Raw genomic sequence first — 12,667 nt, 5'->3', positions numbered from 1 at the left:
TATGCATTTGTTACTTGCTGAGCAGCTACTTATTATGTACAACTCCTATTTTATGTTTGCAAGCTATTGTATTTAGCAGGGACCTATGATTGGCTCTTTCAAATATAGCTTTAGGCAATGAAGAGGATTCAGGAGTGTCTCAAACTATATATTCATTTAGTTATAGATAAAAGTCACCCGAGACACTGTACCTACAGTAATAAATTGCTTTTGATTCTCTTTTCAAAAAGACCAAATTTAATGCAATCAGGATATTGTTACAGCTATTCTGTCCAGCTAGTAAACATCCACACCTATTCACAAAGACAGAAATTGCGTGCAAGTATTACAGTGATATGCAGATCTGGGGAAGATTGGAAGGCTCCTATTACTAATTAGTTGTTTTTATACACAGGGTGCATTACCAAAACATTGCCACCAACTGTGCCTTTGATATGCATAGACAGAAGAGGAGTAGGGGGGAGAAAAGCGAGAGAGATGAGGTTTGTCTGCCAGGAATCGTTTTGACTTGCCCATGCACCATGCTAAAAAGCTTTGCCCAGGCTCAGATCTATATGTCATTTCAGGATATTTGCTAGCCAGCCCAGTGACATGTAGTGAAATTCTGTCATCAAATTTCCGGATTATGAAATAATGACAAAGCTAAAATATATTGTGCTGAGTATAAGAACAACCATAACATCAAACAAGTGATTTTTATCATGTTTTAGTTTCAAACATGCTCTCAAATAATGCTCTTTTGTTTTTTTAACAGAATGACACTGTAAAGATCTGGCATTGTGTATTGCTTAGATTGATCAATAAAATCAGTGTGTTTAAATCATCACCAATGTAACTAAAATGCACAAGTTTACATCAAAGATAAGAATAAATATATATAGAAGACAATATCTAAAATAAATCAATGTCTTTGTTGTTTCTCTGTTGTATAGTACTCATTAAAAATGCACAATACTGTAAAGAGAGAGAATATAAAAATGGCTATACTGAGTCAGACCAATGGTCCATCTAGCCCAGTGTCCTGTCTTCCAACAGTGGCCAATGCCAGGTGCTTCAGAGGGAATGAACAGAACAGGTGATCATCAAGTGACCTGTCCCGCTCTCCCACAGTTGCCTTTTCCCAGCTTCTGGCAAACAGGCTAGGGACACTTCAGAGCACAATTTTGCATCCCTGCCCATCCTGGCTAATAACCATTGATGGACCTATCCTCCATGAACTTACCTAGTTCTTTTTTTAACCCTGTTATAGTCTTGGCCTTCATAATATCCTCTGGCAAAGAGTTCCAACCACAGGTTGATTGCGTGTTGTGTGAAGAAATACTTCCTTTTGTTTGTTTTAAACCTGCTGCCTATTAATTTCATTTGGTGACCCCTAGTTCTTGAGTTATGAGAAAGAGTGAATAACACTTCCTTATTTACTTTCTCCACACCAGTCATGATTTTATAGGCCTCTGTCATATCCCCCCTTAGTCACTTCCTCCAAGCAGAAAAGTCCCAGTCTTATTAATCTCTCCTCATATGGAAGTTGTTTCATATCCCTAATCATTTTTGTTGCCTTTTTCTGTACCTTTTCCAGTTCCAAAACAATAATTGTGAGAGGAAGAACTGTGTTAAATTAAGCCCACAACAAGCTCCTGAGGCCTGATTCGGATACATTTAAATTCAAAGGGTTATTAGACCTTTGGAACATGCTCAGCTATAATTCAATACAAATGTGTCTTACAATGGCTTTGTAGTTAGAATATTATAGCATTCATTCCTGAGATTATAATTTGGTTCCTGCAATTAAATAACATTTCAGTCACTTTTTGAGAAGTGGGAGCAGGGATAGTCCAAGTTTTATTATGCTGGGATCTGGATGTGATTTCGGTACAGTTATTCCCTTTGAGGATCTGCAGTCCTTGCTCACTCAAAACTCCCACTGATTTCAGTAGACCTGGACTTTTGGGCTCAAAGTGGGAGAAATTCAAAAGTTCCATTAAGAACAAATAAAAGCCCTTATTCACAAAGGCAGTGTGTGCTGGGAGAAAGAAAGAACCTTACCTGGGTTTACTATAAGAAAACCTTAGGGAGTTTACAGTGTCATCATATTCAGTACTGCTGCAGATAGCATTATCAAACCCAAGTCATTAAAAAAAACTTCTATACTGTATTATTTATATCCTTTCCAAATGCGTTATTTTCAGAAATCCAGTTTATACTGATTTTACATGTGCTGTAATAGTTTAAAAGTGAACACTGTTAACACATGTAGTGGGTGACTACTAATGTAATTAAATTACCAATACCTTTAAGAGACAACAATTTCTTTTAAACATACTTTTAAGACAGAGCATGCATCTAAGTTCTGCCTTACTAGAACTGTATAGAGTAATTCCCCAAATGCCACAGAAAGCGCATTGTATGTGGCTGCTGATATGCTTTTCCTAATGCACAATTATATATAAATAAATATATTTTGTGTAGGGAGGGGTGTATATATGTGTGTGTGTCTACACATCCTGTATATTTTATTTTATACATTTGGCAAATAAACACTATTCTATTAGGCTACACATTTACGCTAAATAAGAATGAAAATTACTGCATATGTGCAACTCAACAGAGATCACGCAATTTTTGGAACTTTCACTTTTACATTTTTTGACATTTCATAACTAAATGCATGACCTCAACATTGCACTTACACATGATGTTTTGCATATGAAGGCTGTTCCTGCAGCTGAGTGCTGCAGAGAGCCAAAATGCTTGTGCTCCAAACTCAGTGTTTTCTCAGTACCTGGGCTGAGATGTTTTTGCATTGTGCAGGGAAGTATGCAGTGCTCAGCAACGTGAGCAACCTCTATTCCCATAGTGAAAAGAGTTTTGGTAATTAAAGGAGAGAGTGAATATGAGAGGGGGTAGATATCGGATGTGGTCAGGGCACTGGCCCTTCAATACAATCCAGTGAATGCAAAAGCTGGGCATAGAGGCCATTTTAAGGATTTAACTATTCCACTGTCTGCTAGGAGTGGTGACTGGGGCTATGTACACACTACAGTTTACATCGGTATAAATTATGTCTCTCAGGGGTGTGAATAAGTCAACCCCCTGAGTGACATAAGTTACACCAACCTAAGCGTTGGTGTGGACAATGCTATGTTGGCAGGAGAGCTTACAGTGTCTGCACAAGGAGTGCTACAGCAGCTGTAAGCTCTGTAGTGTAGCCATAGCTTTATATTGGTGCCTGCTTAAAAGCTGTGCTTAGAAGAAACTGACAACAGGGAAGCCACAAAGACCAACCACAGATCAAAATGCAGAAGGTTCTCAGAAAAGAGAGGTGACACTTCTTGAGATTTTATCAAGAGCCATGTGGTATTTGGTGTTTTTTCTTAAAGCCCCAGCTCCTGGAGGCTTGTGAATATGTGAGAATCTCAGCTTGCCTTAAAAGTATAGAAAGTTTTTAGTCTTTAGGGTCATGGAGTAAAACTTAAAAATGTGACCCACATGCACCCTAGAGATTCAAAAACAAGAAGATAAATAAAAGCACCTAAAACATATTTTTGAAAAAAACCAAAAAAACAACATTTTTTTTAAACCAGTCTCATGATTTTGGGTGGCCTGACACAATTTTTGATTGCTCAGGGTTAGTAATACTGAGTCCTCACAGCCAGCTTTCCAATGCCCCACGTGGGACTTCATAGTATTCTTGCCAGCCGTCAGTGCCTACTCCCCTCAGCTTACTTGTTCTTGAACAAAGCTTGGAAGCATTCTATCTATAGGTCTAGGTTCTTTTGTAGGTGCCCATCATTCTTAGCATTACCTAAATGTCTTAGCATTACCTAAAAGTAAAGCGCTTCTGGACGAAAACATGCTAGTGGCTCAGTGCTGCTCTCTCAGAATCCTCATTATTATTAGTCCACTAATAACATACATTGACAAGTGTGCACTTATGAAAACACAGGCGCACAATAGTCCATTTTTACTTATTCCTAAAGTCAACTAATTCAATTTGTACATACATGTACTCCTCAATGTGGACTGTTTACACACCAGGTTTCAAAGCACAGTTGTTTTTGAGATCTGTGTGAAAAGAAACAGGACTGTCTTTTATTTTTTAATGGGAAACATATATTCTTCCATCCTTACAGACGTCAAAAACAACTAAAGGGAATTTGTCCAAAAGCATCTGAAAAAATGACCTGGGGGCAGAAAATTCATTGAAAATTTCCACACACAAAAGTGGTTTTTTTAACCTTATGAACATAGGAAATTAAGAGGGAGATCATCACTCAAAGTGTTTGACAGCCCTTGATCTAGCATTTTTTACTGTGCTAACCAATCAGTATAATAAAATCAAAGTACCAAAGCTGGGTGCACTGTGCAAAGTCATGTCCCGAATCACTCGTGTTCCAAAACAGGACCACATCAAGAGGAACTGTTGAGCTACTTTCTTCAAAGAGCCTTGTCTCTTGGCAGCTACCTACAAGAAAACATATATTTGATATGGAAAATAAACTTTCATTTTCAGTTCCATGGACCTGAAACCTATAATTATAACCTCTAATACATAAAAGGCTCATGCTTGTGGAGTGTAAAATTTGGATTATAAATTATGAAGGGCTTTTATTATACTGCCTAACAACATCCAGGTCTTCATCTTAATTTGATTCCTTTTTAGGTGATTATCTAGTTCAGGAAGCAAATTTATAATGCCGGGGATATACTGCAAAAAATGTATTCATTTGAATTTTTAAACTAATTTGCTCTTGATGTCTTCACATCCTCTTTGCATTTACTTTTAGTGAACACTCAGATGATCATGTTTTACTCACAATTATACTTCTCAGAAAGCAAATTGTAAGTTTACACTCTCAAATGCTTATTTTCTATATTGTATGCAGTGTTATTGTAGCCTTGTTGGTCCCATGATATAAGAGAGACAAGGTGGGTGAGGTCATATCTTTTATTGGACCAATTTCTGTTGGTGAGAAAGACAAGCTTTCAAGATGACACAGACCTCTTCTTCAGGTCTCAGCTATGCCTACATTACCACTTATGTCGGTATAATGTACGTCGTTCAAGGGTGTGAATAAGCCATCACCTGAGTGACGTAAGTTATATTGGTCTAAGTGACAGTATGGACAGTGCTATGTCGGCAGGAGAGCCGCCACTCGTTGGGGGTGATTTAATGAAGTCGATGGGAGAGCTCTTTCCCATTGGTTTAGAGAGGCTACACTGAAGTGCTTACAGAGGTGCAACTGCATCAGTATCAGCTGTATACAGCTGTGCCTCTGTAAGGTTGCTTATGTAGCCGTGTTATGCTGACATAATAACATAACATAATAAAACTAGCTCAATGAGCAGCAGTAGCTATGTTGGCAGGAGGCACTCTCCCACTGACATAGTGCTGTGCACACGAACGCTTATGCCAGCAAAAATTATGTTGCACAGGGGTGTGTTTTTTCACACACTGGAGTAACAAAAGTTTTGCTGACATAAATGCTAGTGTGAAAATGGCCATAGAGTGTCACAGCTAAATACAAGGTGGAACAGACTATTTAACATAAGTAGTTACACATTTCAAGGGACCAGTAAAGGTGAAGTGATCTGTTAATTTTCTGTATACAGCTGATCCGAAGAATTATACTCATCCAGTCAGCAAATAGAAAAAATACCAGGTCCTTTTTGATCCATTATAACCAATCACAATCTGAATTTATGTTTTTTAAAAATCAAATAATTTCAGATAATTGATACATTTGGGAAATTTGGGGTGGAGGAGATGTAGACATTTTGCAAACAGAAAAAGAGGTAATATTATTTAATAAAGTGTTTTTAAATTATTTGCTCGGGTCTAAATAGTGAAACCTGGAAGCAAAGAGTTGCAGTATCCTAACAGGACATGCTAATAAAAAATGCATCATCATTCACGGACAAAAGCTAAAACTATATGACAAATTGTATAGTTACATATACTGAATAAAATGGTGTTGTTGCCTGACTGGCTGAGAGTGCACATTTGTTCAGTCTGTAAGCATCCACCCAAATAATACTAAAATTTAGGTCAGAGCTCAATTACTGGCATTTCAGAACAACTCCTGAAAATCACACAGCTTTATCTCTATCTAAACGATAAGCTAGTTGTTAACCTTCATTTACTAAAATGAATCAGTTGGATTAAATATTATCTTCATTAAGCTCTCAAAAAAGGCATATTAAGTTATTATCTCTACCTGCAATGCTGTTCACTGTATACTAGAGATGAGTATGAACCGACACCTCAGATCCATACACCCTTGAATGTTGGGGTTGCTGGAAATCTGAAAACTCTGATCCAGCTACGAATTTTGCAAATGACTTCTATTTTGAGAATGGAATGAATGAAAACCTTGAATCTGAACATTCTCTGACTTTTGAGTCTGGAATTTGGATCCAGATTTTGCAACTTGAGTCTGTGTCTACTAAATACCTTTATGTAAACAAATATGGTACCTGGTTATACTGCACAGTAAGTGACTCAGGTCCTAACTCCTATTTACCAACCTTCACAACACATCTGTCCACCATGGAATCCAGCCACTCAATATATGACTCAATGGGTGACTGCTCCTCCAAAAGATGATCAAACTCCTGATACACTAACAAACAAAGAAAAATACTCTGGATCAGGACTTTAATTCCATTTAAAACAAAGGAGAAAAAAACCGTCACAAAACAGTCGATAATACTTTGCCAGTTTGCTAAGCTAATTACAATAGGTCACTTAACTATAAGCATATATTTGTATACTTTAAGATATCAAAGAGGCTGAAACCATTGCTGTGCTTGGTCTCTATCCTACTCCCATTGAAATCAGTGGAAGTTTTTAAAGGATTTCAGTGGGAGCAGGATCATGGCCCATCATTTGAAATTCATCTTTTTATTTAAGCTTCTGCTGTCTGTGCCCGGAAGTAAAACACATTTATGGTGTTCACAGTGCAGACTGTTAAGCCAAGTTTTGACCCTCATGATGAAAAAAGGCGATGCATGAAATTGATTTAGAAATGCATAGAGAATCTTTTAAACACCCAGTGGATGAATATTGTTAATAGGCCTCTCCTCAGTAAATCTCCAGTGCATAACGCTTTAGTTGTGAAAATGTGCTTCAGCTGCAACCATCATTCATCTGTAATACCAAAAAGCAAAAAATGTATTTCCTATAAAACTTGTACTTTTATAAAGTGAATTACTACCAGCATACAAATGTCATGCTGACTACATCTAAAGGAGTTTCTAAAGCCAGGTGGAACACCTTTGATCTTCTGCCAAATATTATTTTAAAAAATACGGAGAATAAACTCAGATGGTCCATTCAAATGTGTCAATTAAACAGGAGACTCTCCAATTTATTTAAAAGAAGCTATTGGAAGACAAGGGATCATGTGTCTGAACATCCCAAGGAATTGCTCTGCAATTTAGCTACAAAAACAATCCCCTAAATCAAAAGAAAAGATGTTTTATACCTGCTGTGTCACAGGGTGATTTAAATGTGCTATGCACTTCCATTTATACTTAATTATAAATAGCAGGAGGGAGGAATTTCCCACCACTGGAGTGGATGCTGGGGGCAGGGAGAGGAGGCAAAGCACAGAGTTGGCAGCTAGAGAAGAGGGCAGAACACACTGAGAAAAATGCAACATACAAAGATGTTCTCCACTTGAGCTACATGGGCATTCTTTGCAACAGCACCCTGAATTGGGCTCTGCAGATTGAGAGGTATTGTTATGAGCTGAAGCAACAGATCTGACAGGAATGCATTTGGGAGTTTCCTTGCCTTAAACATGGCTGTGTGTTGATTTCACTCAGACTTAATTACAAAGGGGAAGATTGTCACAGCCCCCCAGGGAAACAATGGGAAGTAGAGTTCTCCTTCCTTTCCCACTCAGAATACTGCTTGTATTAGGGCCCTGGATGCAGAGGGCAGAACTCTATTTGCCCAATACGTCCCACTGCAAGCAAGCGAGTGGGGAGAGGGCGGAGGGAGCAGGACATAGGAGGAGCCCTTGGCTCTGCCTCCTTAATAGAGTGCCTGGCTGGGCATACAGTGGGGAGTAAACTGCTTCAGTTACGTCCTCGGTAGAGCGAGGAGAGGAGCACACGTGGAACTGTCTGTGATCCTCGGAGTCCCAGTTTATTGTCTGATTAGCAGCTGGGAAAGTGCAGCTATGCACCGTCCCTTACTCACGGCTGACTACAAAGTTGCCCTCTGGCCCAAAGCAACTGATGCAGACCCCTCCAAAGGGGCCTGAGGGAAGGTGCTTTCTACTAACAGATGACTATCACTTTCAGTAGGAATATGCCAATCTGGAAGATATTTTTCCAGTTATTATAGCTGGAAGTTGTAACCTCTGAATGCTGACTGTTGGGATTTCCCAACACCAGCAGGATGTGAAGGAGCATTGGAAGTCTACATTTGACATTTGTATTAAGAAATCCCAATGCCATAATCATAAAATGAGGCCCCAATTTAACCATGTCAGGAGGCACCCAGTGAAAATGTGACACTCACATGCATGTGTGTGTATTGGAAATAAGAAAAGTGGATTAGGCAAAATAAGAACCAGCCTGAATTTTTACCCAAAACTTGAAGCTAACCCACGCAAGTCCTTTTAGAGGTACAGAACAGTTTGGCTTTGTCTCTTCCCATTATCTATGTTTTCAACTACAATATGAAATGAGACTGAGAACTGATGGTGTGGCAAGCTTTTGGGGGCCAGGAACACTTTTTCAATCTCTGTGTGCACAGGGTTTAGCACAATGGCCTCTGATGCAGACTGTAGCCACCAGGCACCACTGTGATACACATAAGAAATGATGGGACATGGGAGAGTTAAGAGTTCTTGGTGATTCAGAGGAAAATTCTATCAACAGTGGTAACAGAGTGTGAAGGGACAGAGAGGAGAAGCTACTACTGGAGGATTCAAAGGAATTAAGTTGATTTTCCAGCCTGCTGGAGACCTTCCAGTAGAAGGGAAAATACTGACTTGCAATAGCAATACTGAATTTGCTGCAATGGAACTGAAAATAGCACCCTAGAAAGAAGGTTCACCTTTTGGAACTAGCTCTTTGTAGGCTTATCCTTGGTTACATATCTTTAAATAATTTTCATCTAGGTAGAAACTATATCAAAGTTGGAAAAAAGTTGAGATCAGTGTTACATATATACCCTTGTCTCAATATAATCCTCAACACTTACACTGCATTACTGCTTCTGGTCTTTCTCCTCTCTCTCTTTCTTTCACACCTTTCCTTCTCTCCCTTTCCGTTGCAAAGTGTTACCTACTATAAGACGGGCTCCCTCTGGGAAGCACGTATGTGCTGAATTCCATCCATTATTCAGGAAAGTTCTTAAGCACTTGCTTAACTTTAATGGGATTTATATATGCTCTTAAAGTTTAGCACTTGCATAGGGGTCCTTCCTAAATGGGGATGCTCTCCTGAATCTGGGCCAGAAACATTACTGATATTAAGTATTAACCCTTTGGGAACTAGATAATTTCCAGGGGTTGTGGGGGTATACTGAGGTTCTTAAAAGAGAAAGAGATTTTCTGGCTGCTGGAAGCCAGAATGAGTCTGAAGCCTAGGCTTCAGCATATCCCAAACTGCTCATCTTTCACCCCCTTCCTGTCCTGAATTCTCACTACTCTCCACCTCCTGCTATTGCCAGCTCCTGGCTCATTCTCCTCAGGCCTCAGTGGGCATGAACATATCAGGAGGTAAGCTCAGAGGCTGGGAGGAGCTGGCAAGAATCCCAGAACAGTTCTCTGCTGGGAAATGGAGCCAGCAGAGGTGTTCAGGGGATGTGAGGCCATCTTCCTGGCTTGGGGATGAGTCTTTCAGAGGTCAGTGAGGGACATGAGGTAGATGGGTGCATTTTTGTCATCTTCAGGAAAGAAAGGAGGAGGATTCCAGCTGGGGGGAGAGTTTGAGACTGGTATTAAAGAATACTCTCTTTAGCACACACATGGCTGCATACACTCATTTGTTGTCAATGTTCTAAGGGTTAGTAAGGATTACACCTATGCACATTCTGAGGGCAGCTTGTGTGACTACTTTACACATGCTATAGATGAGCTTGCACCCTAAAAACAATTTGCCACTTTAAGAAAGCACAACATTTTTAGGGTTTCTGCAAGTCATTCTTTGACCTATGCCTTTCAATATAGCAAGCAGTGTCTATGACAGCCAATCAGCTTTCTGGACATAGGATACATATTTACTTCTAAAAGTACATAAATAAAACTTCAGCCAAATCAGAGACTAACTTGTTGATAGAAGTGCTTTGTGAAACCAGTGCTTTTTTTTTTTTTTAATAAGCCTCTAGACTTAAACACACAATGGTCCTGCTGTCAAAGCCATTCAAAAGACAGCTATCCCATAATAGTATAACTGGGTAAACAACTCTATCATATAAAATGATCTACATCAGTCAGTAGGAAGACTAGAAATAATCTTTTAAATAGAACATTGTCCATATCCACGTCTCAAAGTAGAACATCTTGATTTTGTCTCACCTTTCCTTTTGATAAATGTCTCGGTATTTATCTTCGCAGCAAGTGAGCAGTAACCAGTATTGATGTGCTACTACATTGTTACAATATCTCAATTATTAAATTGATTGATTGTAAAGCAATTATAAAATTGAACATTATTAATTATTATTATTATTAGTGTTTTGTATTCAACAGGAAACACAGTTCGGGGTTCCTTGTAGTATATCTGAGGGTTTTATTCTTACATTGTATGATGAGCTTTCTGTGCTCCTCACGCGAGTCCTCCATGGTATAGAGAGTTTGTTTGGTAATGCTGTTCAGATCCACATTCCTCCAGTCCTCCAGCATTTGAAATGTAATGTCTGCACTGTGGATCACCGTTCTTGATGCCTATAATCCAATCCATTCTACTCATTAGTTCATGGTTTATTAGGTTAAAAATAGGCTTTATCCCCTTTTACGCTCCCTTAGTGAGTCTCGCTAAGTTGATTCTCAAACCCCATGAACCTCTTGATCCTTTCTGGAAGTTACAGGCCCCAGTAGTTGTAGAGAACTCTGCAGCCATTTTTGCCAACTCTGCTCAGTGTGTATTCGGTTTCCACAAATTACAAATCTCGACAGGTGTTTCTAATCAAACTGCTCTCTACGTAGACCATTAATTCTATACTGTTTGTGCTGCTGTGCTTGGTCCACTTCAGTCCAGGAACAAAAGCACATTGGCCAAGATCCTCCCCCTTGATCTATGTAGGGAGGAAACCCTCTGTGTGTGCTTCTTCCCCCTGCCACATTAAAAGGGGGCTCACCTGCTTCCACACCACCACCGCTCATCCTCTGGATGAGGCAGAGGCCTCCCTGCATAAAGGGAAGGGATAGGTTGAGGCAATTGTTGGTGGTCCTGGACTGGGGTCACACATCAGCTTTGGGTAAATTAATCAGAGAAGACAATCCAGACTAGGGCTGTGTTATCTTTTCCAAAGAGTCTCCGCTGGGCGCCACCACAGAGTGACTGGTTTAGGGAACTGCTGAGGAGACAGAGCTGGTGGAGAACCTTGAAGTCTCTATGTGAATGGCTTTGATCTTCTACAGATCCTCCTAGATCTATGCAGATTCTTGGGGACCTACCAGGTTTGTGGGTAAACCCCACAGCTCATGCTGTAGGGTAACAAACCTGCCCTCACAAACTAATTAAAGGAGGAAGAACTCCACAAAGGATCCTCACTGAGATTTCCTTCCCTCAAACCTCCAACCCTGTGAGTATTTCTGCTGTAGTGGTTAATCTGGGGCATTAGATACACTTCTCAAATGTAGCCCCTCAAACCCTGCACTGTCGGACAAACCCTCTGCCGGTGTCAATGGGTGAAACTCCACTGGAGTCAAGGGAGATGCTCCTATTTATACTATCAGAAAATCTGGCCCTGTGAATTTTGCACAGTTCTTGTGTAACTGAGTCAGTGAAAAATAAATTCACAGAAATTGTATGTTCCACCTGCAAGGTGGATTTTTATCAATAAAACAATGGAATACCATGAAGCTCGGGGATATATAACATTCACAACTATAAGAACATAATAAATCATAATGATCATTTTATTTATAAAATGACTTCTACTGAAGTATGGCCTGGCATGCCAAACAAGTCTTGATACATAAACCATTGCAAAACCCCAAAGAGAAAATAATCCATTGCCAAAAGCCAAAAATACAGAAAAATATAGTCAAGCCAGCCTCACAAAATGATAAACAAAGAAAACTAATAGAGAGGGTCCTATGTTAAAGAAAAAAAGACAGATGAAATACACCTGTTGATATAGTTCTATTTGTGTATGCAGCTACTAGTTTTCAGGTTCATTTTATGGAAGAAATACAATCCATCATGTATGGCTATCACAGCATCTTTTTCAAGGTCGTAAGTCTGCATAACAGGCCAAATCTTGAAGTGCTTAATCAGTTTTTATCCAGGCAAAACTTCTGCCAGAATAAGCCTGGGTTAAAAAAATGAGTCAAGAGCTCAGGATTTGAGAACACTTCGTTTTAAACTGAAGTATGTAACCACAATACATGAATATCTATTTTCATTTTATTTTCACATGAGGTTTAATGTCACAACAGGGTATAGTGTTTTCTATCTGGAATATGGATAAATTGCTTCCCTC

At 39.3% G+C, this 12,667-nt stretch overlaps 1 protein-coding gene across 1 annotated transcript in view; it reads right to left on the bottom strand.

Moving 5' to 3' along the window:
- Positions 1 to 12,667, bottom strand: part of RFX4 (regulatory factor X4) — a 104,259-nt gene that overhangs the window by 33,760 nt on the left and 57,832 nt on the right. Inside the window, exons 11-13 of the mRNA XM_067558991.1 lie at positions 10,760 to 10,904; positions 6,526 to 6,620; positions 4,345 to 4,462 (exon numbers count right to left, since the gene is read on the bottom strand). Of these exons, the coding sequence (XP_067415092.1) occupies positions 4,345 to 4,462; positions 6,526 to 6,620; positions 10,760 to 10,904 (358 nt within the window). The remainder of the gene's footprint in view (positions 1 to 4,344; positions 4,463 to 6,525; positions 6,621 to 10,759; positions 10,905 to 12,667) is intronic.

Source organism: Emydura macquarii, unplaced genomic scaffold (genome assembly GCF_026122565.2).
Source record: "Emydura macquarii macquarii isolate MOO-44397 ecotype Brisbane River unplaced genomic scaffold, CSIRO-AGI_Emac_v2 contig_2205, whole genome shotgun sequence".
Lineage (NCBI taxonomy): Eukaryota > Metazoa > Chordata > Testudines > Chelidae > Emydura > Emydura macquarii.
The sequence above is the reverse complement of the archived record's forward strand: the minus strand, read 5'-3'. Positions and strand labels throughout refer to the sequence as shown.